This window comes from Lissotriton vulgaris, chromosome 11 (genome assembly GCF_964263255.1).
Source record: "Lissotriton vulgaris chromosome 11, aLisVul1.2, whole genome shotgun sequence".
Classification (NCBI taxonomy): domain Eukaryota; kingdom Metazoa; phylum Chordata; class Amphibia; order Caudata; family Salamandridae; genus Lissotriton; species Lissotriton vulgaris.
The window spans coordinates 700,182,165-700,208,125 of record NC_141699.1 but is presented as its reverse complement, the minus strand read 5'-3'; the positions used below and the strand labels follow the sequence as shown (position 1 = coordinate 700,208,125).

Genomic DNA, 25,961 nt, shown 5'->3' with positions numbered 1-25,961 from the left:
TCCTTGGGGGAGTGTGCCCCGGGGGCTGGTGGCCGCAGCGGCTCCCTGCCTACAGAGCAGCGCTCGGCCCAGCAGCTTGACTCTCCACTCACAGCTCAAGCACCCTCCACCCCAGGTCCCAGACGGCAGGGAATGAAAGTCTTCCCTTTAGCAGGCATCGCTCGAGATGGCGCTCTGGCAAGGTGACAAGTGCAGCACGGCGCAGGAGCGTGTCCGGTTTCGCCCGCAGCTGGTGGTGACACCGCCACCTCAAGAATCGATGGAGAGAGGGGCGTGGCTAAGATGGCGGCCTGAGAGGACGCGTTTCTGCGGAGCTCCTCGTCCCGATCCCCCCATTACATAGCCACGCTACAGCAACTACCCCAATTTTGGTGACCACGACACCCCACGCTCAGAGAGTCTAGGGTGTGGCCGTCTGTCCGCTGATTCAGCCCCGGAAGCCCCGGGCGGACCCCTCCATCGTTGGCGCGCAGCTGACCCGGGCCCGACGGCGCCGGAGAGGACGGAGAAGCCAGGGGCAGAGCAGCGGGGCCGGGCCCGCCGGAGCAGTGCAGGGCGCCGGAAGGTGACGAAGTCTGATCGGAGGAGCAGCGCTGGAAGTGGTGACCCGCGTCGGTGGCCCCGAGTTGGCCCCGTGAAGCGCCTGGCGGAGGAGAGAGCAGCGGCGGCCTGACGATCTACGCGAGGCCCCGGCTTGGGCCTTTCCCCCATCACTTGGCAAGGAGGTGAGGAGCGGGGCGCCGCCGGCGTGGGACGCCGATCCTCGGGGGGCAGACGGTCGAGCCCCCGGTGCCCCCGCTCGCAGCTCCTACGGCGGGGGGCGGCAGTGAGCCGGCCCCGCGCTCACCACAGCTTGGGCCCTGAGACTGAGGACGCTACTCGTCGGCCGTTAGGCAGCCATTTTCCACGAGGCCCGGTGGAAGGCGCGGACTGTGTGCCCCCGGGTCGGCGGGGAGATGTCCTCTAACAATCGCAGAGGGGGCCGCACTATCCCCGATATGCTGGCGAAGGGGGCCTCCAAGGGGGACAAGAGCCCTGATAAGCCGGTGACGGTCCCTCCGCCTAAAGTCAAGGAGCGCAACGAGGGAGACGCCCCGGCCACCAAAGCTTTCATGGAGGAGCTGTTCTCCTCCCTTAAGGCGGACATCTTGACCCTCCGGCAAGACATGGCGGGGGAATACAAGGAACTCCACCGCGATGTCGACGATATTGGTGAATGGGTGGCGGCCGTCGAGACCTCAGACCAGGCCAGGAGCGCAGAGGTGGAACAGTTGCAGCAAGAAATCCTCCGGCTTCACGACCAACAGACACAGCTCCAGGCCCATGCTGAAGACCTGGAAAACCGGTCCAGGAGAAATAACATCAGGGTGCGGAACGTGCCGCTTAAGGCAGAAGGAGGTGACATTGCCGCCTATTTACGGGACTTGTTCCGAGAGGTCCTGGGAGAGGGGGACGACTTCGACATCCGAATTGACAGGGCCCACAGGGTGGGCCTAGCACGCAGGGCGCCAGCCCTCCCCCCCGACATCTTGGCCTTCTTGCCGGACTACCCTCTCAAAGAACGCATCCTGAAGGCGGCGCGCCAAAAACAACCTCTCCACTTCAGGGATCACGCCATCGAGCTTTTCCAAGATTTGTCCGCGATCACTCTGCAAAAGCGGCGGACATTCAAGGTGGCGACCACTTTCCTTCGAGACAAAGGTGCCCCTGGGGTCACCCCTTTAGACTGATCTTTAAGTGGAATGGGACACTTCACCAGCTGCGGTCCCTGCGAGACACTTGTGCAGTGCTGGGCCTCACTACGGAGGAGGAGGGCCAGGGTGACGCCGCGGACCTCGAGCCTTCCCAGACACGGTCTCCCCGCTCCCAAGCGGACGGCTGGCAGACTGCGAGGAGTCGTCGCACGCCTAAGAAAGGGTTCAGGCCGGACCCAACGGAGATGGCGACTGAACATGCGGCAGCGATTCAGAAGGTCACCACGGACACTGCGGCTGGGCCTTGAAGAGCCACGAGCACAGAGGTAGACTAACGACCAGCACGTTGTGTGGGGGGCGGGACGGGGGGCTCTGGGCCCGCCATTGCCACGTTTTCCCGCTTTCAGAGACTTCACCAGGGGCCTGGACAATTGCCGGATAGGCCCCGGACAATGTTTTCTTGTTGGGGATTGTTGGTTGGGACTCAGGGTGGGTGGGGGGGGGGTGTTCGGGGTCGGGGCTAGGTACTCGGTGTGTTCAGTATGGGTTGACAACAGCCAGATGTGGGGGGGGGGCGGGGCGGGGCCAGGCCCCCAGCAGTCTACCTTCACACTTTCCCATGGCCGCTGATGGCATTCGTGCTTTATCCCTTAACGTGAAGGGGCTTAACAACCCGATTAAGCGGAGGGCAGTTCTTTCATTTCTAGAACATTCTGGGGCTGAGCTCTGCTTGCTGCAGGAGACACATTTGTTGGCAAAGGATTGGCACCGCATGAAAGCTAGGGTCTTCCCGCAACAATTTTTCTCGGCGACCTCTGAGAAGAAAGCGGGGGTGGCCCTGCTGGTAGCTAGGCATTTTAAGGGGCGGGTGGGAAGCAAGGTAGCCGAAATCAAGGGTAGACTCCTGGCACACACTGTCCACATAGGCACACTCTCCTTCACGCTTGGCTTGATCTACGCGCCTAACGCTCGCCAAGAGGCCTTCCTTCGGGGGGCCTTGTCAGAGGCGCTATCGGGCGACCTGAGGCATGTCTTGATAGGGGGGGACCTGAATCTTGTCATGGACAATGAAACGGATAGATCCGGAAAGAGGTTTGGGGACTCGGGGGCGCTTTCGGCAGCAGGGAAGCAATGGCTGACAGACAGGGGGTTGGTTGATGCCTCGCGGGAACTACATCACACTGCCCCGGGGTACACTTTTTATTCCGCAGTACACCGCACCTACGCCAGAATAGACCACTTCCTGAGCTCCACTGACCTTGTCCCCATACTTAGAGACATTGACACCACACCGGCGGCACTGTCGGACCACGAGGCGGTGATCCTTCAGTTGACCGTCCCTCACACACCCCCACACAAAGGTAGATGGCGGCTTAGGGAAAGCTTACTGTCTCGGCGGGGGGGCGGTACAGCGGCTTTCCCAGACCATCACTGATTATCTAGGGGCGAACGACACGGGGGAGGTGGCCCACGCGACGCTATGGGGGGCACTCAAGGCGGTGGTCAGGGGTGATATTATAGCAATTGCGGCGGCAGACAACAGGGAGCGCAAGGAACGGCGGAAGGACTTGGAGGAGCAGGTAATGGAGCTAGAGAGGGTCCACTGCCGCACGGGCGCCCCTCGCATTTGGCGCAAACTCAAAGCGGCCAGAGCCCAACTGGCGGGCTTAGATCTCGACAGGGCAGAATACACGGCGCTTTGCCTCCGCCACACATATTATGTGGGTGGCGACAAAACGGGTCGCCTTCTTCCTAGCACACTCAAAGCTAAAACAGTCCGCTCTAGGGTTCCCGTTATACACGGGGATGGCGGCGAGGAACTCCGGGATGATACTAGCATAGCAGAAGCTTTCCGGGCTTTCTATGCCCAACTCTACGCCGCGGACCCGGCCATCGAGGGTGAGGCTGGAAAGGCCTACCTCGAGACCATGGACGTCACTGCTCTAAATGAGACCAACGCCAGCGCCTTGGACAGCCCCATCCGTCTGGAGGAGGTTGTGTCGGCCATTGCCAAACTTAAACCCCTGAAGGCCCCAGGCCCCGACGGTTTTTCCGCAGGTTTCTACAAGACCTTCTGCCACCTCCTGGCACTGGTTCTTACAAGGCTCTTTAACTCCTTTGGGGGCCCGGGTTCGATCCCAGCGGAGCTGCTGGAGGCGGACGTCATGGTCCTGCCGAAGCCGGGTAAAGACCCCAAGAGGTGTGCAGCATACAGGCCGATATCGCTGCTCAATATCGACCTGAAGCTCTTCACGGGCATCTTGGCTTCGCGCCTTGGCCCGTGCCTTCCGGGCATTATTGAACCCGACCAGGCAGGCTTTGTCCCCACCCAACAATGTGCAGATAATACCAAATGCATACTACATGTCATCGACAAAGCCCACTTTAACGCCTCGGATGCCGCGCTGCTCTCAGTGGACGCCGAGAAGGCGTTTGACAGAGTGGATTGGCGATTTCTAGATCACACACTGGCGAAATTCGGGGTTGGCCCTCGTTTTCGCTCCTGGATAGCGGGATGCTATGCGACACCCAGGGCGTCCATCAAGGTAAATGGGATTAGCTCAAAGCCGTTTGATATCCGGCGTGGCACGCGGCAGGGCTGCCCGCTCTCGCCGCTCTTGTTCGCCCTCTATATCGAGCCATTTGCTCAACGTGTCCGTGACAACAGGACCATCACCGGTGTCAAGTTCGGTGGGGTGGAACAGACGATGAGCCTGTACGCGGACGACATCCTGGTCGCGGTGGACAACCCTACGATTTCCTTGCCGGCCTTCCTGTCCGAAATGGAGGCATTTGCCGCAGTGTCGGGTTTTAAAATGAATGTACAGAAATCAGTGGTTCTCCCACTGGGTCGCAACACCCAGCTGGCTAACAGGTACTCGCTTCGCATAGGTGGGCTAGAGGTCAGCATTGCTTTACCATACCTGGGGATAGATTTGACTCCCGCAACTGCTCAGACGATCGACCTTAATTACACTAAACTCCTCTCGCGGGTTCAGGGGGACATCGCTAGGTGGAGGCAAAAGCCGCTCTCCTGGTTGGGTCGCGTGGCAGCCATTTAAATGACACTTCTCCCCAAGATCCTCTACCTCTTTCAAACTCTCCCGGTCACCCCCCCCCACTGGGGATGATCAAGAAACTTCAGGACGCCCTGAACCACTATGTGTGGGCGGGCAAGCGACCCCGACTTCGGCGTGACCTCGCTATGCGGGTGACAGCTGATGGGGGCCTAGGAGTTCCGGACCTGCGGCGCTATTTCCAAGCGGCACAACTTCGGTATCTGCTGGAGTGGTCCAGGCCCACCTCCGAAAAACACTGGTTGTTCCAGGACAGGGCCATGGCAGGCATGTCACTGTGGAAGGTCCCTTTCCTGGCGCGCCCGGACAGGCTGGCATATCTGAAGAAATCCCCTATCACCAGGACCCTCATGCAGGTCTGGAATGCCACCGCTGTCCCGAGGGGCCTCACGACTTTCCCATCACCCATGACACCTTTGCTGGACAACCCGGCCTTTCCCCCGGGATTACCGCCAGGCTCGTTTCCCCAATGGCGGCCATCCGAGTGCCGCTCGGCAGGCTACTTGTTTGACACAGAAGGCTTCCTTCCGTGGGACGTGGTGGTGGCTGACTATGCTCTCGACAAACCACACCGCTTCCAGTATTTCCAACTCCGCCACTGGCTGACACATCCTGAGGTAGCTCCGCTGGTCAGCCGCCCACTGACCCCGTACGAGAGGTGGCTCATGACTAAAAAGTCTGACTCTGGGTCCATTACCGAACTGTACCTCCTGCTGTCCCCACCCCCCCCTGAGGAGAGATCTGCAGGCCAGAAACGCTGGGAGAGGGAGTTGGGGCGCACACTGTCGGATAAAGAATGGCGGGAAATATTTTACAGGGCCCACCACACTGCGAGGAACACAGCCAGCAGGGAGGCAGCGGTGAAAATCGCCTACTACTGGCACCTGACCCCCGAGCGCCTACACCAGGGAAACCCAAGCAAAGACCCCACTTGCTGGAGGGGGTGCGGACACACTGGGACCATGCTACACATACTGTGGGAGTGCGATGCAGTTAGAGTACTGGGAGGCGGTGCCGAGGGACATTGACACTTATTTTGAAACTGACATCCCACGCTTCCCGGCGTATGCGATCCTGGGGCTCCCCAATAAAAACTCATGTTCCCTCTCAAATCACTGCGGGGACGGCAGATGGGGCTGGCGATGGGGGCGGCGACTCACCATATCTTATCATTATGGGGCACACCGAGAAAACCCACACATACAGGGTGGCTACAAAGGTTATGGTATATCATGGGGATGGAAAGGATCCAGGCCTCGCTCACACAGGCCTCAGATGCTTTCCGCGAGACATGGCAACCACTTCTCTCTTTACTGTCTCAGGAATTCACGGAGCTCACCTGCCCGAAGTACCTTAGGGTCCTGAAGCTGGTGGAGGACTTCCGCAGTGGGACGACCAAAGCGGAACGTAAGGTTTAATCTGGCCCTCGCTCGGCCTCCACCGGACTTGCTTAGGAACACACCGGGGGTGGGTGGAAAAGAGTTCTTGCACTAGGCGTTGGGCTTGTTTCTTGCCGTACGATTTCACATGGACGAACAGTTTATTCACTGGCTGGACTTTACGGAGACATGCCTATTTTCGTAGCACTTGCATTGTAGTCTTACTCGCACTGTCTTTTTTTTTGTCTTCTCCTGCTGTATGTTGTTGCTTTGTGGAACTCAATAAAACATATTTGATCAAAAAAAGAATCGATGGAGAGCGCCCAGGGGCATGTAGTGGTAGTAACTTCCTAAAAAACACCCACTACGCCAAAGCAGTTCCAACAAGTTCTCTGCGTCAGATTGTTTGTAATGCTTTTGCTCCAAACGGTCACCAAATGTAATGTAAATGTTTCAGTGTAAACAAGCACATCTCACGCACAGATCACCCTCTTCAGTGCCTCATAAAAAACAAGTAACCTGAGACTGGAACGTTTTTTTTTTGCATCTCGCTTTCACTTTAAAGTAAAAGCCAGATGCAAAAAAAAAAACCAAGAGCTCGCCATGACACAGCCTTTTGTCTTTGAGCCCCGCCCCTTTCAGACTGACTTACTGGTGGCGTAAAAGGTTCCTTATCTTCTTTATGGGGCCATCTGTTTAACCCATAAAGAAGCTAAGAAACCTTTTACGCCAGCAGGAAGTTACGTAAGCCAGTCTGAAAAGGACGGGGCTTAGAGAGAAATAAGAAGCTCACTAGGACCTCTTCTCCAATGGCTGGCCACCGTTTAGGACGCCAGCCAATGGAGAAGAGGGGCGGGGCTTCACCTCGCTAGTGAAAGTTCCTCTATCTCATTAAGTCTCGCCAGCTCGACTGCGCATGTGTGCAATCTTTAGCAGGCTGAGACCTAAAAAGACTGGCAAAGCCAATGTCTAAATTGGCAGTAGAAAGGCAAGATCGATTAGCTTTGCCACTGCTTGTTTAAATTGTAAAAAAAGAACACTTTGCTCCTTACATCACTCCCCTACGGTATCCATTTAGTGAGGTGGTTTTATTTTTTTTGTATCCTTGAGGTGCCCCACGAGCCAGTGTGCCCTTTCACAAAATGAATGCTTCTGAACAGGGGCTTCTAGTTGCATAGGATTGTGTATGTATCCCTCGCCCCCAACGGAGGCCCCTGAATCCACAAATAACTACCCTCCAAACCCATAACCAAAATTAGGACTAGAGTAAATCGCAGCTACAATCCCTGGAATCATAGCTATATCCTATCAGAGAAAGCCTCAGTAGTGTTAGAATAAGCAACAGGTGGAGTTGTGGTCTGAGAATAGCTGTGTCGAAGTGTGATGAGCTCAGAAGGAACTTCCCCAACCACCACCTCCACCCCCCCCCTCCCCCCCCAATAGCTTGAAACGTGCCCTCTGAGGTTGCTCGTGAGCTGGTTTCGCCTACACCTAGACCCTGCCAGCTTTCATTATTGTTACTCAGTCATCCCGCTAAGCCCTGTGCTGTTGGGAAATGTCACAGAAAGCCTCTGCTTTTTATGCCCAACTTGAGGGGAGGGGAGGGGTAGAGAAGAATGTTGCTAAGGTCAGAGCAGGGAACTTTGGAAGTGAGTGCCTCATAAAAAACAAGTAACCTGAGACTGGAACGTTTTTTTTTTGCATCTCGCTTTCACTTTAAAGTAAAAGCCAGATGCAAAAAAAAAAAAACAAGAGCTCGCCATGACACAGCCTTTTGTCTTTGAGCCCCGCCCCTTTCAGACTGACTTACTGGTGGCGTAAAAGGTTCCTTATCTTCTTTATGGGGCCATCTGTTTAACCCATAAAGAAGCTAAGAAACCTTTTACGCCAGCAGGAAGTTACGTAAGCCAGTCTGAAAAGGACGGGGCTTAGAGAGAAATAAGAAGCTCACTAGGACCTCTTCTCCAATGGCTGCCCCCCCCCCCCCCCAATAGCTTGAAACGTGCCCTCTGGAGGTTGCCCGTGAGCTGGTTTCGCCTACACCTAGACCCCGCCAGCTTTCATTATTGTTACTCAGTCATCCCGCTAAGCCCTGTGCTGTTGGGAAATGTCACAGAGAAAGCCTCTGCTTTTTATGCCCAACTTGAGGGGAGGGGAGGGATAGAGAAGAATGTTGCTAAGGTCAGAGCAGGGAACTTTGGAAGTGAGGATCAAAGGGCTCGAGTCTCGGCGTCGCCTCTGTGATTCTGGGCAAATCACTAATCTGCCGGCTTTATTTAAAAAAAAAATTTGATTACAAACTTGTGTAAACTAACTTTTGCACGTGTAAAGCGCCCCAATTGCATATGCTGGAGTCAACTTGTGCTAAACAAGCATTTACAATGCAATGGTTTCGCCTTTGGAAAAGTTAGAGTTATTGGCATTGTAAATGACAAAATTTGTATTTATGTGTTGGTTTTGAAAACCGATAAATAAATGGCATTGTCATTTACATTGCCATTAGCTTAATCTCTGCAGTCACTCTGCACTCCCTAAGCTGCACGCTCACTACTCTGCACGCTCACTACTCTGCACGCTCACTACTCTGCACGCTCACTACTCTGCACGCTCACTACTCTGCACGCTCACTACTCTGCACACTCACTCTGCACACTCACTCTGCACACTCACTCTGCACACTCACTCTGCGTAATATCACTAACTGGCTGTCCGAGGTTAACTTTTTTTAAATTACACTAAATGTCATTTAATCTTATTTTTCCACCCTGCCTGTGAATGAAACATTACTTCTGAGTCCATCAAGTAACTGATTATCGTTTACTTTTCATTGCACTTCACAAACTCATGTATAATCCCTGGAGAACCAGTGGTAGCAACATAAAGACGATGTGACCCGAATTTCTAGCAAGAGTACTCCCTTGTAGAGGCTCTGTGGGTTGAGAGCGCGCTTCGGAGGTCAGTGTGCAATCCTCAGAGCACAGAATCGCGGCCCAGCAGGGCCGATGCTGCCGTTCATCCTTCTAAGGGTTGAAGAAAGGCGTTGCACAGCCGATAGAAAATATCTATAACTTAGTATCATATTGGCATTTCTGCTAAAAGCAAAACCTTCAGATAACAAGAAAAATTAGTTTTTCCAACTGTTTCATCAATGGCTGTACATCTGCGAGCAAGATTGTTTCTAAGAATTTAATGACCGCCTCCAACTTTGGGGTTACTAACCGGGGGTAAAACACCAGATTGTGTCCATGAGACCCATAAGGCGCTTTTCCCACCAGGAGTGGAAGCAATCTGCCCCCCTCCCGCCCCCCGACAGCCATGTTTGTGCTCCCGAGCTCCGTTCCCATCCCAAGACACGGCTGCCTAAGAAACTGCTCGAGGAACATTTTAATAAGTCGGAAAGTTTTTCCAGGGCCAGAAGCCAAGAAGACCTGGAGCAGTACAGCCTTTCCCGCTTCTTAGAAGAGATCTCCCCCCCCCCCCATCCCCGGGTCCCAGAGGGAGGGCATCCGAACAGACAGACACACAGGGGACAGACAGACATTGATCGGTACTCACAGATCTCCATCTTCTGGAACAGCAAGCGCTTGCAGTTGCATGTGCAGGAGACATTGGGCTGAATGGCAGCGGCTGTGCTGTTCAGACCCATCAAGTTATACATTTACAAAGCAGGCACGGCGAGAAGTGGGGGGCTCGAGGCGCGGTGGAGGGGTCTCCGGAGCCCGGCAGCAGCCCATCGAGAAGGCGCCAGCCCCCTACATCACCGTGGGGCCGGAATCCAGCCCAGGAACCCGGCGGTCTTTCCGTCCAGTGTGGTGTAAAGTGCTGGCGCCGCCTCTGACTCGCCGTGTGCCCCCCGGCCGCACTAGGTTCACTGTGCCCCCAAGTCCAGGGGGGGCAATGCGAAGGCTGCCCTTGACTCACTGCTCCCCCAGTCCTGGGGGGGTAAAAATTGGTGCAACCCGGTCGCCGAGGGCACGCAGTTGTCATTAGTAGATTTACACGTACTCGGGGCTTTGGAATCCGCGCAGAACCGGTACAGCAGATAATAATGATTATATCTACATTGGCCTCGCCAATCAGCACATCACAGGGATTATACAGTACAATATCACCCTACTTTAGAATTAATGACATGATCCGTTAAGTATTGGCAACATAATGTTACAAAGCCATACCCCCCCCCCCCATCTTAGATCAAACTTTAAAATAGCGAAAACAAAGCTTGGAAGAAAAAAAAAAAAAAACCCGCCCACCGCCGAGATGACGCGTACAGAGGGGCGGAGAGGGAAGAAATCGCGGGAACGCCCACGAATCTGGTCCGGCCTTGACGGACAGATCCGGCATCCAATGGCTAGCCTCCATTTATGGAACTAGCCAATGGGAGCCGGTGGACGTTCCTATATCCCATATTGTAATCATTAGGATTTCGCCTGCACGAACTGCTTGCGCAGTCACGCCAGGCGAAACCTAATAATGGCCAAATAGTAATAAATAGTACCTCAATCACAGTGGACGGACACCAACTATACATCTATACTTGGTCAATGTTACACACAAAGACTAAGAAGTGATGGCATCGCAGCATTGCCGAATTGGAAGGCAACAAATAAAAGTGATATTTATGCCCACGAATAGTAAGTAATGGCAGGCGAAACGCCCATTTTTAAAGCGGTTTTTAGATACAAAAAATCATGTCAAAGAAACCGCGCATGTCAGTCTGCAGGCTTGAGCTGAAAAACAGATGAGCACCACCAACCGATTCCTTGAAAACCATAACACGCCTAAATGGCTACCAAATGTTCATATGTTTTCAGATTTATGAGATTGATCGAAGATACACAGTATTAAATAATTTTCAGCAATGTGTTTGCCGGTAGCTACTGTCGAACTTGAATAATTATGATCATTCCAATCAATTGTCCTGCAAAATGTTCAAAAGAGGGGCCACCAACTGTATGTATTACTTCTCTTATATTAAACAAGGTGTGATAAAGTCAATACTTATGTATTGTGAAAATGTTTTACCAGTTTTCTTAACATTCAGAACTGGAAAACAATGGCTAGCAGGAGTAACAAGCATTTGCAATTCAATGGTCTTCCATCTGTAGAAGTTAGAGCTATTGACGTAAATGACGATATCATTTATCTATGTGTTTTGGTTTGGAGTGTAATGGATGTATGAACAGAGCGTTGCAGCACTGTCTAGAGAACTTAGAATGAGAAATTACCACCGGAGGCAGAGAAGCAGCTGCAGCACTGTCAAGAGGACTTAGAATGAGTAATTACTGACAGGACCGAAGATGCAGCTGCAGCACTGCCTAGAGGGCTTGGAATGAGAAATTACTGATGAGACCAGCAAAGCAGCCAGCCAGCAGCATTGTCTAGAGAAATCAGAATGAAGAATTACCAGCAGGATCAGAGAAGCAGCTAGCAGCACAGCTTAGAGGACTTCGAATGAGGAATTACCAGAAGGATCAGAGAAGCAGCTAGCAGCACTGTCTAGTGGATTAAAAATGAGGAATTGCCACTGTGACCAGAGACATATCTGCAGCACTGCCTAGAGGATTTACAATGGGGGAGATACTGACGGGACCAGAGAAGCAGCTGCAGCACTGCCTAGAGGACCTACGATTGAGGAATTACCACTGGGACCAGTGAAGCAGATAACAGCACAGTCTAGAGGACTAAGAATGAGGAGATGCCAACGGGACCAGAGAAGCAGCGAGCAGCACTGGCTAGACTAAGAATGAGGAATTACAGACGGGACCACAGAAGCAGCTAGCAGCACTGGCTAGAGGACTAAGAATGACAAATTACCGACGGGACCAGAGAAGCAGCTAGCAGCACTGTCTAGAAGACTTATAATGAGGAATTACAGACGGGACCAGAGAAGCAGCTAGCAGCACTGTCTAGTGGACTAAGAATGATGAATTACCGACGGGACCAGAGAAGCAGCTAGCAGCACTGTCTAGAAGGCTTAGAATGAGGAATTACCACTGGGACCAGAGACACAGCTGCCGCATTTGTGACCAGATAAAAAACAAGAAATACAGCCTCGTTTAAAGAAACGGAGCACATAATTAATGCTCAAAAAGAAAGATTGGGCGAAAGGGAGCTAGCAAATAAAGTAGAATTTCTTACATTCTAACTTTGTGACTGCTCAACTCTATCTTCAGTGACCCAGACTCTGTAGATCATAAATGAAAGGTAAGGTGCGAACACACAAAGAAATGGTGGGTGAGATGGGAAAGCAGTAACACTGGTCAGCTGCTCGTATTTAAACATTTCCAGAACACGAGGCAGACAAACGGAAAAAATAGTGCACAAAACAAAATGAAATTGACAGAAGTGACATTTTATTTTTTATTTTGACAGTTTTATATAGCGCTGGCTAGTAACAGGGCCAGTCGATATGGGAGAAAATGACAGACCAAAACTAGGGACAAATGGGTACGAATTACCATTCAAAAGTAAGGAATTTAAAAAGGCACCCTGAACAACCAATGACAAGCAATGGGCAGGCTTGAAGCTCATGTACTGAAATTCACCAGGCCTCACAGAGCAGCGCACTGCTAGGCTTGGCCTAAAACTTCTCTAACACACAAACAGAAGGTATATGCCCCACCAGCACAATGTCCCTCACAAAAATAGTTCACACAGTAACAATACACACTCCTGACACACACAATAACACAGTGCAAGTTTTGTTTGTGAGCAGAACAGATACAGCACAGCCATTAGGAGCAGCAAGAGATACCTTCATAAAAACAGAACATGTACAGTATACACAGTAGCAGTGTAAGAAACACTTGGACTGTCGAAGCAGGTCTTTGGCATCTTCTTGATGCACATTGGCTTTCAGTCCCTTCCAGAAATGGAATGCAGCTAATACATTACATCTCTATGAAAGGACAACTCTCTACATATTGTTTTGAACCTGGCTCTGCGAAAGGTAAGACTATTTAAATGTTTTTCTATTTGCCTCTTCAGCTGATACCACAATTATTCCAGCATTATAATGTGGTTATCAAATACAAGTTAAAAGTGTGGTACAATCATTTCAGTGATGTTTTCTTTTTTGGGATTCACATCACTTGATCACACCATGCCTTATTTATAATGTTTTAGCATCCACCAGAAATTTAGTAGTTAACAAAGTTACGATTACCACTTTTCTCCTGGTTATTGTTGATGATAATGTTAACATTACCAGACAATGTTTTGTTTCAAGCATACTACATACATTTATCAAGATTAATTTGCTTTGGTACTTATCATTAATTTATATGCAAGTCTTCGCTCTTCATATGCGTTGGATTTATGAGAATAGTTTATATTAACGTGTTTATCTCAATATTATTCATGTTAGGTTTGGCTTCTGGGAGATATTGAGATATTAATAAATTCAGAATTATTAGGATATTAATTTATGAAGTAATAAGATGTTGGGGGCGTGGCCTGTCGGTCCAACATGGTGGACACGCCTTAGAGTAGCTCCCGTAGCCCACCGAAATCCTCCACCAATCCTCCCACATTGATGCACCTGCAGCTAAGTTTACCCTCTGCAGGGCTCGGACAAGCCTCGGAGCTGCCGGGACGCCTCCTTCGGGCTCTGATTGATGTCTCTAAGCAGTCGTAGCTATGGACAGTTTGGAGCCCGGTGCGCCGGCCTGGTCATGTCCGGCCTCCGGAGTGACTTGCTCGCTGTTTGGGGACTGCGGCACGGCCTAAAGACTTGGCGAGTCGACTCCTGGTGTAGCCACCTGTGAGTTTTCTCCCCGGGGGCTGCGCTTGGAGAAGTGACCCGGAATACCACCCCCCCCCCCGCCCTGTAGCCGGTACCCGGACGCGGCGTGGTTGCAGCCCAGTGAGCTTGGACGTGGCTGGTGCTCCCTGGCTAAGCTGCGCCGCAACTGAACTATCTGCTCGGGCAGAGCCGCGGCTGTCTGGGAGATACCCCGGAGCAGTGTGCCCCCACCTGGTGGGTGCTCAACGCCTCGCAACCTTGGCAGTCGAGTCGGACCGCGTTGCCCCCATTTGGGGTATGATCATCTGAGCGGCGGTGGGGTAAGGCAGAGTAACCCGATCTGCGACGGGCCTACCTGCTTAACTGGAGCGCAGCTGCAGGAATCGCGGCTTCGACGATGAGATACAGTGAGCGCCCCCCCCCCCTACTGTGCAGCCGCGCTGAATGTGGGGTTGCAGTAGTGACTATCTGGACCGGCACCCGGATTGGACTTTGGCAGCCTACTCAGGCCGCAGCATTGTTGCAGCCAAGCGGGCCTGGGCCTGGCTGGTGTTCCTTGACCGGGCCGCGCCTGCCACCCAACTGGGGCCGTAGATGCCTGGCACGCGCCTGGTGGTGGTCAGGCGCCCCAGGGCTTGACGGTCATACCCGACCGCAATACTCTCTAGACTCCGATCCTTGAGGGGCCTCGGAGCAAAACAGTGTGGCCAGGCCCACTGAGTGTGGTCCAGGCACAGGAAATAATGCTGGTGAGACCAGAGAAGCCAGACTCTGACCAAGAGATCCACTGGTGAGTGCACTGGGCCCCTGGCTGTTTCCCCTGCTGTTGTTTACAGGCGGGGGCCTGGTGCACCTCCCTTAATCATGAGGTGTCCTGGAGCCACCGCGCATTCATAGAGTGGGGTGCCCCATTGGTCTTGCGACGCTGTGGCCTAGTGCCCCACAGCGATTTCCTGCCTGACTCATAGGAATACTAGGGCATACCATAATCCATGGCGGTAACACCAGCAGTAACCAGGTCACTGGGGGCCAGAGGCACCCATTAGAGGGGGGTGAGGGGTCCTCACTTGTGGAGGAGGACAGGCTGGGCCCTGGTGCGGCTTGTAGGTGTGGTACACTCCCCCAGTCACCACACTTGGGCGCACATTCGCGAGACTTGGCAGTGCCAGTAGCGCATCAGTTGCTTCTAAACTTTGGGCCTGCCAGGGGCATATACTTTGCAGCGTCCTCACTCAAACCTATACAAAATGGCAAAAGATAAACCATCAGTGGCCACATCCAAACAATGCACAATGAACAAGTACACCAGCGAAGGGGTCCAACTACCTGGCCCCGTGCATGTAGCGATTACTATCCCCGATAATGCTGCGCTGCAGGCGGCTATCACCCAGTCCATGGACGCTCTGGAAGCTAAAATCGGTGTGGTCGTCACGGACGTTATGCTCCTACTCAGGACCTTCGCAATGTGGTGCAGAGGATTACCGAAACGGAATTGTGGATCTCTACAACTGAAGACACAGTGAGCAACCTTCAAAAGAAGATGTCCAGCTTGAAGTCACTGATGCACGGCCTGGCAGCGAGAGTGGAAGATCCGGAAGGCTGTGATCGAAGGAATAACCGCTGATTTGTGGGGTTCCCGGAGGACTGTGAGAAAAACAATACTGTTGATTTCCTTACCAAATGGCTCACAGAATGGCTCCCAGCAGACTTCCCGTCAACATGCTTTATAATTGAACGTGCACATAGTGCTCTGCTTCCGAAACCGCTGCCCGGGGCACGTCCCCCTCCAATTATTGCCAGATTCCTTAATGATAAGGACAGAGATGTGATTGTCTAACACGCTAGGCTGAAGTGGGTCCTTACCTACGCCTCTCAAACTATCATGATCTTCCCAGACTATATCAAAGTGGTCCAACTGCGCTGAAACAACAACGCTGGTCACGCTCCAAGAGAAGGTCCAAGACTCGCAGTAACTCTCGCAAACGTGTAATGGAGGGTCAATAAACTCCTACACCATCCTAACTCATGCTGGCAAAATCTCAACCTACATGGCTGATAAAACCTGGGCTACACATACAAATAAATGTCAGTGGTTCCGAAGACGCTTTAATATAAAAGGGATGTTCATTGGGGGATCCATTGGCTGGGAGTGGATCCTACCCCCGTTGGGGGCGGGACACTCGTCATGCCGCAACAGATGCTTCAAAACTGTTGAGGTATTGGGAGGAGGGGGGGGGGGGGTGTTTCAAGGGAAGTTTCTGTTGATTTTCAGTGCCACAATCATTTATCTCCTGTAGAGTCCGATCGTATCATGCTACCCACATGCCTGCCTCCGTACACGTGAGACACCCGACATGACAGAAACCCAGGTGTTGCAATTGAATATTACTAGCTAGAATGTCCGTAGCCTGCTATACAATATTAAAAGGCGGTCCATACTCTGCTAGGCCAAGCGCTACAACACAGATATCCTAATGCTACAGGAAACTCACCTGTTGGGCAACAAGACACCATGTCTCGTGTGCTTTGGCTTTGTCCAGACCTTCCATTCATGCTCCACTAGGGGCTATCGGAGAGTAGCAATACTAATCCATCGCAGGGTACCATTTCTTCATGATAGGATCTGGTCAGACCTCCAGGGCAGATATACAGTGGTGACGGGCACATTATATGGTGAGCGCCTTACTTTAGTTAGTGTGTATGCCTCCCCCACCTTTGGCGTGGAACTTTGTCAAGAGCTTGAAGTCCCTTTGGATGGAGATCCTGCAGAGCCTGACAATAGCGGTGTGAGACTAGAACGACATAATATGACCCATGACGGACAGATGGCGTAGTACAGGATGGCAGGCTAATGTGAGTGAATCAAAACTCCAGACATTGACCTAGGGGATGGGATGGGTTGATGCCTGGGGGAAACTATACCCGGAGAAAGCATACAAGTACTCATGACTTGTTATCTCGCCTTGATTGCACATTCATCTCTGCTCCCCACACCCATAAAATCGAGACAGTAGAGATGTTGACCCAGGCATGTCCGATCAATACCCAGTGGAATTACTGCTGCGCCTGGGCCCAGGGCGTTCCCAGCCCCACTGGTAGCTCTCGTCCTGGCTCCTGGAGGATAAACAGTACCACCAGTGGATGTATACCGCCATTCTTGAATACTTTTCCAACAATGTGGACACAGTCGATTCCCCTGGGATCAACTGGAAAGCCATGAAGCCAACACTAAGAGGGGTGGACATTCCCTTTTGCACTGCACAACGTAATCAACGCCGTGAAAAATTGATACGCACTGAGGCCCAAATCATCAGTCTAGAGTGTAGGAGTAGGGATAAGGATAGTGGCGCGATCCACCGTCAACTCAGTATGACACAACAGCTGTATGCTAGTGACCTGTTGGACAAAGCAAAAAGGTATTGGCTTGCTACGCGTAGTCGGATATATCAGTGATGGGGGCCAAATCCAGCGCCATTCAACACCGCCTATGCCAGCAGACGCTCCTACCCGTGACTCTCCCTGGGGTCCTTGGCCCTGCGGGTAAGGTACTCACAGACCCTGCATGAATCACAACCAGCTTTGCTGACTACTTTGTATATTTACATGCCCCCACGGGAGACCTCCCAGAGGCCACCACTGACCGGTTTCTGGGTGATCTGCCCCTGAGGTCGCCGTCAGACTTGGTGCGGGATGACCTGGATGTCGCAGTCACGACTTAGGAGATTCAAAGTGCCCTCACGGACATGAGCTTGGGCAAGCCACAGGGCACAAACTGATTCCCGTGCAAGTTCTATAAGAAGTACCCATCTCAACTGTCAGCCCATTACTTAGCAGCGCTTCATGCGGCGGCAGATGAAGCTCATCTCCCGGCTGATTGGCGTCATGCCGAAATAGTGATTTTCTTAAAAACGGGCCTGCCCCCAGAACTGCATACCTCATAGACCGATATCCTTACTTAATGTTGAGGCAAAACTTCTAGCTAAAAACATCGCGAACCGCATTGTTCCGCATATAACGGCACTAATTCATCCAGACCAAGCCAGCTTTATGCCAAGTCTAGCCACCCGACATAACATCCATCGTTAACAAAGCGCTATCGCTTTGGTGGATCTCCTCCTTGCAGCTATTGGCAAGGCCTTGGATTCCCTTAGTTGGACCTTCTTCTTTGCACTTCTGAGCCGCTTTAATATCGGCTCGACTTAATAAATACATTCGCCTCTTCTACACAGACCTTACCGCTTCGGTTCACCGATTCGATCTCGTGGTCATGCCCCATTGGAAGAGGTACCCGACAGGGATGCCCTCCGTCTCTCTACCTTTTTGCACTCAACATAGAACCACTCCCGGCGGGTGAGAATGGATGCCCAAGTTTATGGCTTTGAGTGGTCGTGGGAGGTCTCTGTCCGTATATCGCTACACGCAGACAACGTATTTAATCATCTTGAAGCGCCCGAATAGATCCTGCCCACATCTGCTTCAGATAATGCAAATCTTTGGCGAAAACCCCAACCTCTATATGAAAACCCGCAAATCATTTCTGTGACCTCTGCGGGGAGATCAGCTCGGGGCTTAGACGAGCGAGGTGATGGTGTTGCCGGACGGATTAAAGTATCTTGGGGTGTTCCTGTCGGCGTCTCAATCCGCCTCCTGGAACAAGAATATGGCCCCCTTATTGAACCAGGTTAAAATAACGGGTGCGCTCCTGGTCACACTTGCCTTTATCACTCTTCAGCAGTAGGCCATTTTTACAATGGTCTTGCTGCCCCATCTCCTCTAGCAACTCCAGAATCACCCCTACCCAATATTGCAAGCATGGTTTAGACAGTGGAATGAGGTCCTTAGTTACTTCCTCTGGGGTGGGGGCTCCATGTGTGTCACACTAAGAACGTGCTTCCAGTCCACATATTGTGGGGGTCTTGCGACTCTGGACTTCCAGGCATACCATGCCGCTTCACATTTCCTCATCTTAAGCGACTGGTGGTATGGCAATAGACGTGACCCTGGCTACGCCGTGAAGCACCGGCTAATGGATACTAAATCACCATATACAATTCTATACACTAGTGCGACACTTAAATCGCTGCCGCCCGCAACTAGGACGGACTTTGTGACATGGCGACAGGCGCTACGCAGGATGGGATGGTGGGGCAGACTGACTAAAGAGACTCTCTGGCACAATGGCCTCCCACCATACCTGTCCGAGCTGCAGGGTTTTTTGGGCTGGGATGCCATCGGTATCTCAGCGGTTGTGGAGGGGGGGGGGGGGGGACGGGGTGGAGGGGGTTCTCCACAGCCAGGTCCTGAAATCCTTCCAGGAGCTACAATCTGACTTCCACATGCCCCCGGTCTACAGAGACCTACAATTCCGCCACACATTCTCCCCCTATTTAACACGACAAAACAATATTCCCGACTTCAACCCCATCGAGGCCAAGGTGTTCATGGGAGAAATGGGTGCGCACAAAATTACAGCAATATATTGCACATTGGTCACCAACAGTCACACCACACTTAACAAGACTAGAGACGCCTGGCAGAAAGATTTAGGTCCACTAGATGAGGACGACTGGGTTGAGGGTCTTGAGTCTCCATGCGGTGCAGCTATTGTTGCCGCCTTCGCCTTATACAATTTAAATACCTCCATCGGATATGCTTCACCCGCTATAGGCTTTGGCAAGCCGGAAAGATTGCATTACCCCTGTGTCTGTGCTGCGGAATGGCCGAGGGCATTCTCCTTCACACGGTATGGGAATGCACTGCCCAATCGAGGTTTTGGCATTGACTGAGGCTTCTCTCTGATGTGTTGGGGTGGGACATTCTACGGTCACCGCATTTGGTCATGCTCCATATTACAGAGGGAATTGGCGGTAATAGGTACAAATGACATTTGTTGTATCGGGGGTCTTACGCTGGTTAAGCGGGACATCGCTATGGGTTGTAAAGCAGCCTCACCGCCATCAGTGGGAGCCTGGAAAGGGGGCCTTGACTTTTCCATGGGCCCAGAAACACACGTAGATATGGAAGCGGCCGGGGGATTATCAGGGTCTGTATCTTGAACCTATCCCCCTACACTACGCAATGAAGATCTGTCCTAAAGATTTAATGCTGGGTACCAACACTGATAATAGCTATGCTTGTATCCAAATATCACGATCTGAGATTGTGTACTATAATATGTATACGGACTTTGTGGCACTGATGTTCCTTGTTCCAAATGTTTGGTTGAGCTTAATTCAGATCTTTGCACATTCCAATTTGCGACAACTGTATATTGTAAAAGTTGATATATTTACCACTGCCATGATACTCATGCAATGTGTTACCCTGGTGTCGCCATGGCTCCTATGTTTGTTAACAATAATATCTGTCATGTGCATTACAAAGGGTGAACTTCGAACAAGATTAGTTGGTAAAACGTTCTAAGACGTTGTGCGCATATGGGGAGGAAACTTCTTAACACAAGAAGAGATGCACCCAACTTGGAGCACAGGAAATATGGGGTTTGCAATTAGAGCAGTGTAGTCCGTACATGCTGTAGCAAATCCGCTCTGCGGACACCACGCCTGGATTTGCTCCATTAAACCCAACACCTCCTTAGGGACCTTAAGGTATGCGAGTAGAAACAAAGTCTTATAGCACCACAGCCGAATGGCTATTTATCTCCAAGGATGACACACAAAAGCTGGTGGCAGCTTAAGCAGTAGATTAGCACCTGAAAAAGCCAACCGTGCCTAGACACCATACTTTAGTTGATTTCATCCATTTTATTTTGCACAGCTTAAAGTATTGAACAGTTGCTTTTTTATTGAATACTTGTAAAATTGTACAGTACACTGCCTTATGGTGTTACTGTGTAAGATAGGCGAGTCAGCTATTGTCTTTCTGGGATCTACACAAATCAAACTCACTAGGATTCGAAACCTCTGATTGTGATATGTTGTCCACAAATCTTCTCTGTGGTAGGATCAACATTATGCAAGATCAGCATTGAACATTGTTTCAGTTATATTTAGTTCCACCCAAATGAGAAGTTGTCAAAACAGAGAGGCTGAATATCTAGTGGGTATGGTTACAAAATCAAACCAGAACTTGACCATCTAACTTCTTGCACATTGAATGACATTAAAATGGCTAAACTATATAACAAACTTGTGGGGCGAGCAAGATGTAGTTTGGAGGTGGAGGTAAAGATTAAACCAGAAGAAGGGGAAGCATTTATTACCACTGCACAATTTAAAAAAGTAATGGTGATAAGGTCTCACCTGGAGTCTTGTGGCTAAGTCAGGAGTGTTCATCTGGAATACTGAAGTGTCACATAGATCTAATGCCACTTACAACTGATAAGGCACAACCCACCCCTGGTGGTGGAGTCAGAAGCCATCCAGCTTGTTGTGCATTGGTGGTGGTGAACCCTAAACAGGAAGCAATTTAGGGTCTAGTGTAATCTTTCGCAATTTGGGGTCCAGTGTAATCTTTCACAGGGGATTGGTGTTGGAGTATATTTATTATCTTCAAGTACAGAGCTTATCAAATGGGTGAACACGGTGGATGGGGAGACCTGTATCCTGAGGAGATCACAGTCCCATTTTCAGGTGGAGAGCACAGTAATGGGAGAAATAACATCTTCCTGTCCGAAAATCAAGTCCTAAAAATGAGGAGAGCCGAACATCACTGGACAGACCATGGGTATAATCCAAAAGGATTAGATTAGAATTCCATTATTAGGGAAAATATAGCTGAGAAAGCAGGACAGCGACAAACAAAATTTACCCTCAGATCACTGGTTTGGCTTCTCCAAACCAAGTGTGTTTTTTTCCAGAGGATTACACTGGATGGCTGAAGAGGTCAATGTTATTTGAGGTGTTGCACATATGCATGATTTGACTGATAAAGCATGCTAAGTGGAAATGAAAATAACAATAAACCTCTTGACAATATAAATCAACAAACCCTTCCCCTTGCATAAAGAACTCAATTTCACAGACTTGAGAATCACTGACACTAGACTGTCTCGATCCCTGCTGCTGAAATTGAGGGCAGCAGGACAGCTGCATACATCATAGATATCAACTCCTGCTTGCCATATAAATAAGAGATGGGGTCATGCGGAGCCTACCTGCAAGGACTAAATGTCCTGAGAATTGTTCACCTTATTACAACATTGCACAGACTGTGACAAGAACGGAGCCAAGAAGCCTTGGTTGGTTCATGGCAACCAATCCAGCTCTGGAAATAGCCCCCCGGGCTTCAGCTCACCAGAAAACAGTCAGAGTGCCTGACTGGCTCACAAACCTTTCTGGAAGCACTTCTTTTCATTTCTACCGGTTCCTCCGTTCCGTGCTCATTCTCACACTCATTGTTTTTCTCTTTCTCCTACCACTTCAGTTCCATCTCTCTCCCGCCTATTGTTGCTGCCACTTTCACCCCCTCTCAATTCGATCTCTTCCCATTTCCTCCAAGTTGCTCACTCACTTCTTCCTTTTACCGCTTCTCATGAACTCATGATGTGTCTTGTTTCTACTATTGCTCTACGTAGATGGAGCTCAGCATTTGTTTGCTACTCTCAGTATCCTCTTTGCTCATCTCTTCTGCTTCACCCTCCTTTTGCTGGTAAATCTCTCATCTCCTGTTGATGTTTCACTAACTGCTTTCCCTGCTGTTTTGCTCTCTCTCTTCCTTTCTACTGCTGTAGTGAAACAGAGAAGGCTCAGTTGCAAACTGTTAAAATCATGCCTTTGACTCTTGAAGCGAAGCTTAAACTCAACAATATGAAGGTAGCAGTCTGTGAAGTAAACAATACATTGAATGTACATTTGCTGTCAGATTCTCACACAAGGCTTAGGCACAGATCTAGTTTTCATGTAAAAGAAACACGGCAGCAAACTTAGAGTTCTTTGCATGGATATGAAAGTGATCTTTAAATAACACGACAGGTGAACAGACGTTCATATGCCAATTATGTTGTAAAGCACATAATCCATATTTCAATAGCTTCTATGAGCTTCAAAGTGGTGCCAGTCAGGGAGGCAGAATTCGGCTTATGTAAACTAGCCCAGATCCTGATGCTGTGAAAAAGTCAGAAATAAAGCAAATAGAACTATAACATATAAACAGCAAAAGCCTAATGGATCACTGTAATATTTGCAGAGAAGGTGTAAGGCAGAGTGGGAAAGAACATTTTTTAATTGAGTGAGGGTAAACTAAGGGTGACATCCATCAGACGGTTAGGTTGAGAGTCTCTACACACTATATGAGGTGTATTACAATCAGTAGGTACAGTGCTATCAGGGGAGGACTGGTGATGGCATCTAAAGAGGCCACAATGACCATCAGAAACGATCGCTCGTCAGGGACAGTAAGACAGCATATTAAAAGGATTACCTCAACTCCATTTGTGTGGTACGAATAGCTCTTGTTCTACCATGACAGCTAAGTTACTTCCAGAGTAAGTACAAATTTGCATAAATGCATAATTCTGGCAGCAATGTGCGTTTATAAACACTCTGCATGGAGGCAGGCTGTGTGATACAATTGGACACTTGCTGCCTAATTCCCCTTCTTCTGAAATGCTATGTGAAAACATAAAAAAGAAATACTCTGTTTAAAGGATTGCACAAAGTAGTGTCTTACTGATACCAGGACTAAAGTTAATACAATCTCTGGCCAAACACAATGATCAGTGGAAATAAATGAGGACTCAGTGGGCCCTAATTAATGATGCGGTGCTAAGCATTAATAATGCAATTATCTCGAAAGCAAACGTTAATTCAAAGCAGAAAACGTGTATTAAGTCGTTTGGCATCCTCTGGCATCTCACCTTGTTCCACAGGGAACGTTCTTCACCTCATCCGTTTGTAGTGTGCTCTGAGGAGAAATTGAATTAACATTACATTACAGGCCGCCTAAACAGGTGAATACAGCTCCACCTCCCTTCACACTGCATCCCAACATCATATACTTTACAATTAGACTGCGGTGAAAGGGATAAATACTCAGGACCTACAATTGTTTAGCCAAGCACAGTGACAGTGTCCTGTGTAATTGACAGATGGATGAGACATCTAGCTCAAGGGCCTCCTACCACTTCTGTAATAGGAGCTACTTATGTTCAATGGAAATAATCTAGAGATTTTAATATTATTAGTGTTGTAATAGTGAGTATTATCAGACAAGATTACATTAGTGGCCACCGAATGCAAGATTGTCAGCAGTGATCACATCAGAGCATCACTCAGGGTTGCTAGCAGTTATGTAAAAAAAACGTCCATATCAATGTGGAATGCTTCCATGCAGGAGGTGACACATAACACCCGTAACTGCAGTGCCCATGGGACCAAGGTAATATGAGTGATACGTCTCCCAAATCTGCATGATTCATTACTTTAATGGCAGCTTTAAATATATTTTCGCAAAATAAACCATTTTTCTCCAAACATCAACTTTAAAAAAAAGCACACATTTTAGTCTCAAATACATGCTTGCCTACTTTGGTAAACCTATATTAATTCAACCAAGCAAAAACTTCTTATTTAGTATGCTGGGCTGCACATTGCCGAGATACATATGGACATCTGGAAAGCTACCAGTAGCTCATGAGCTACTCATTGGAGAAGCCTGTTCTAGTTGCGGGGAAGATGGCTGCAAGATGCTACAATGACTGGATGAGAAATTCACTAGCTGCAAGGCAAATCCCACAGCAATCTCACTGACATACTAATATTATCAAAAACGTTTTTGCTTGCATTTGCAGAAAATCAATTCCTTTTCCTTTAAAAAAAAAGGCCTCAACTAACTGATGGTATGAATATTGGCTTTTCTCCAAATAGAAGATTAAAAAAAGAAAAGATATTTGCTGTTAAGGCTAACCTAGGACACCTTATTGCAGTTACTCAATTAGCATTGGGCCTATGCCCCAGGCCTGACGCTGAAGATACATATCACTAAAGTGAACTAACACAGCACTAGTCTGACGCCAGCATGTCTAAGCTAGGTCATTAGCAAAAAAGCTACCACATACCTGTACAGACTTGAAAGATGTTATAAAAGGCAGCATCAGGTGGAAGCCTGGTCCACTGGTGGATGTCAGCAAAGCACCCCCTCTGCCAAAGAAATTAAAGAGAAGTAGTTTTTATCATGTCCTAGTGTATCGAGCACAAACATATGTCATAATGAATTACAGCAGATCAAACATACATATGACTCAAAGAACTCCGACAGTGACAAAGAGTTTTAATGGCTGGATGCAGGGAGAATGGGCGCTCATTAGGGGAAGTGGTACAGGATAATGGAAAAGGGTTTTGTTTTTATCAATTCATTGATCAATGTTAAAGCATGAGATGCAGCTCATCATTATCAATTTTTATTGTTATCAGCGATAGAAGTCAAAAGAAAGAATAAACACATACTGTTGGACTTGGCCCTTTATGCAGGGTCATCCTAGAACGTTTTGCCTTCCTACTGTATCTTTTTAGGTCTTGCCTAGCGTTGCAGCGCATGCGCTGAACACTCAGCGAGACCTAAAGTGAGAGAGAATATTTCAGAAAGGGACTTGAAGCCCAGCCCATCCTTTTCATGGGGTCACATCAGCGTTTATGCTAAATGCTGGCTTTCCATTGAAAAGGATGCTTATGGGCCATTGCCCTTTCTCCCTTTTGGGTGACCCATCCGGACTGGGTCGTCTGCCTCACGGCTGTCGTGAAGCAATTCCTTATTTTAATAGGGGCCATCTGTTTCCAATTAGCATGGCCGTAGCAATTAAATGAGCTTGCACTTTTGTTCGTGAGGCGCGTGCAGGGGCCATCTGTTTTTTTTCTTCAGTGTTCCTAACGTGCTTTAACTAACTTTTATGTTTGCGTTTTTTTTTTTTAAATGAGCCTTCACTTTTGTTCGAGAGCTTCACATGACCAGGGTTGTTTTGCCCCATGCGGGGCAGTCGCTGGCTCAGAGGATCCATTACTTGTGGGCGGGCTTTCTATTATTGTTTATTTGCTAGTTTCACACACTCAAGGGTGAGAGATGGTTTGCAGCTGGGTTCGTTCTCCCTCCCTCCCTCCATCCATCCCTC

The 25,961-nt window shown here is 49.7% G+C and overlaps 1 protein-coding gene across 1 annotated transcript in view; it reads right to left on the bottom strand.

The window, feature by feature from the left end:
* The window catches only part of LOC147683344 (erlin-2-B-like), a 332,794-nt gene that overhangs the window by 258,331 nt on the left and 48,502 nt on the right, over nucleotides 1-25,961 (bottom strand). The window contains exons 3-4 of the mRNA XM_086943779.1: nucleotides 24,915-24,996; nucleotides 23,715-23,761 (exon numbers count right to left, since the gene is read on the bottom strand). Coding sequence (XP_086799905.1) covers nucleotides 23,715-23,761; nucleotides 24,915-24,996 — 129 coding nt within the window. The remainder of the gene's footprint in view (nucleotides 1-23,714; nucleotides 23,762-24,914; nucleotides 24,997-25,961) is intronic.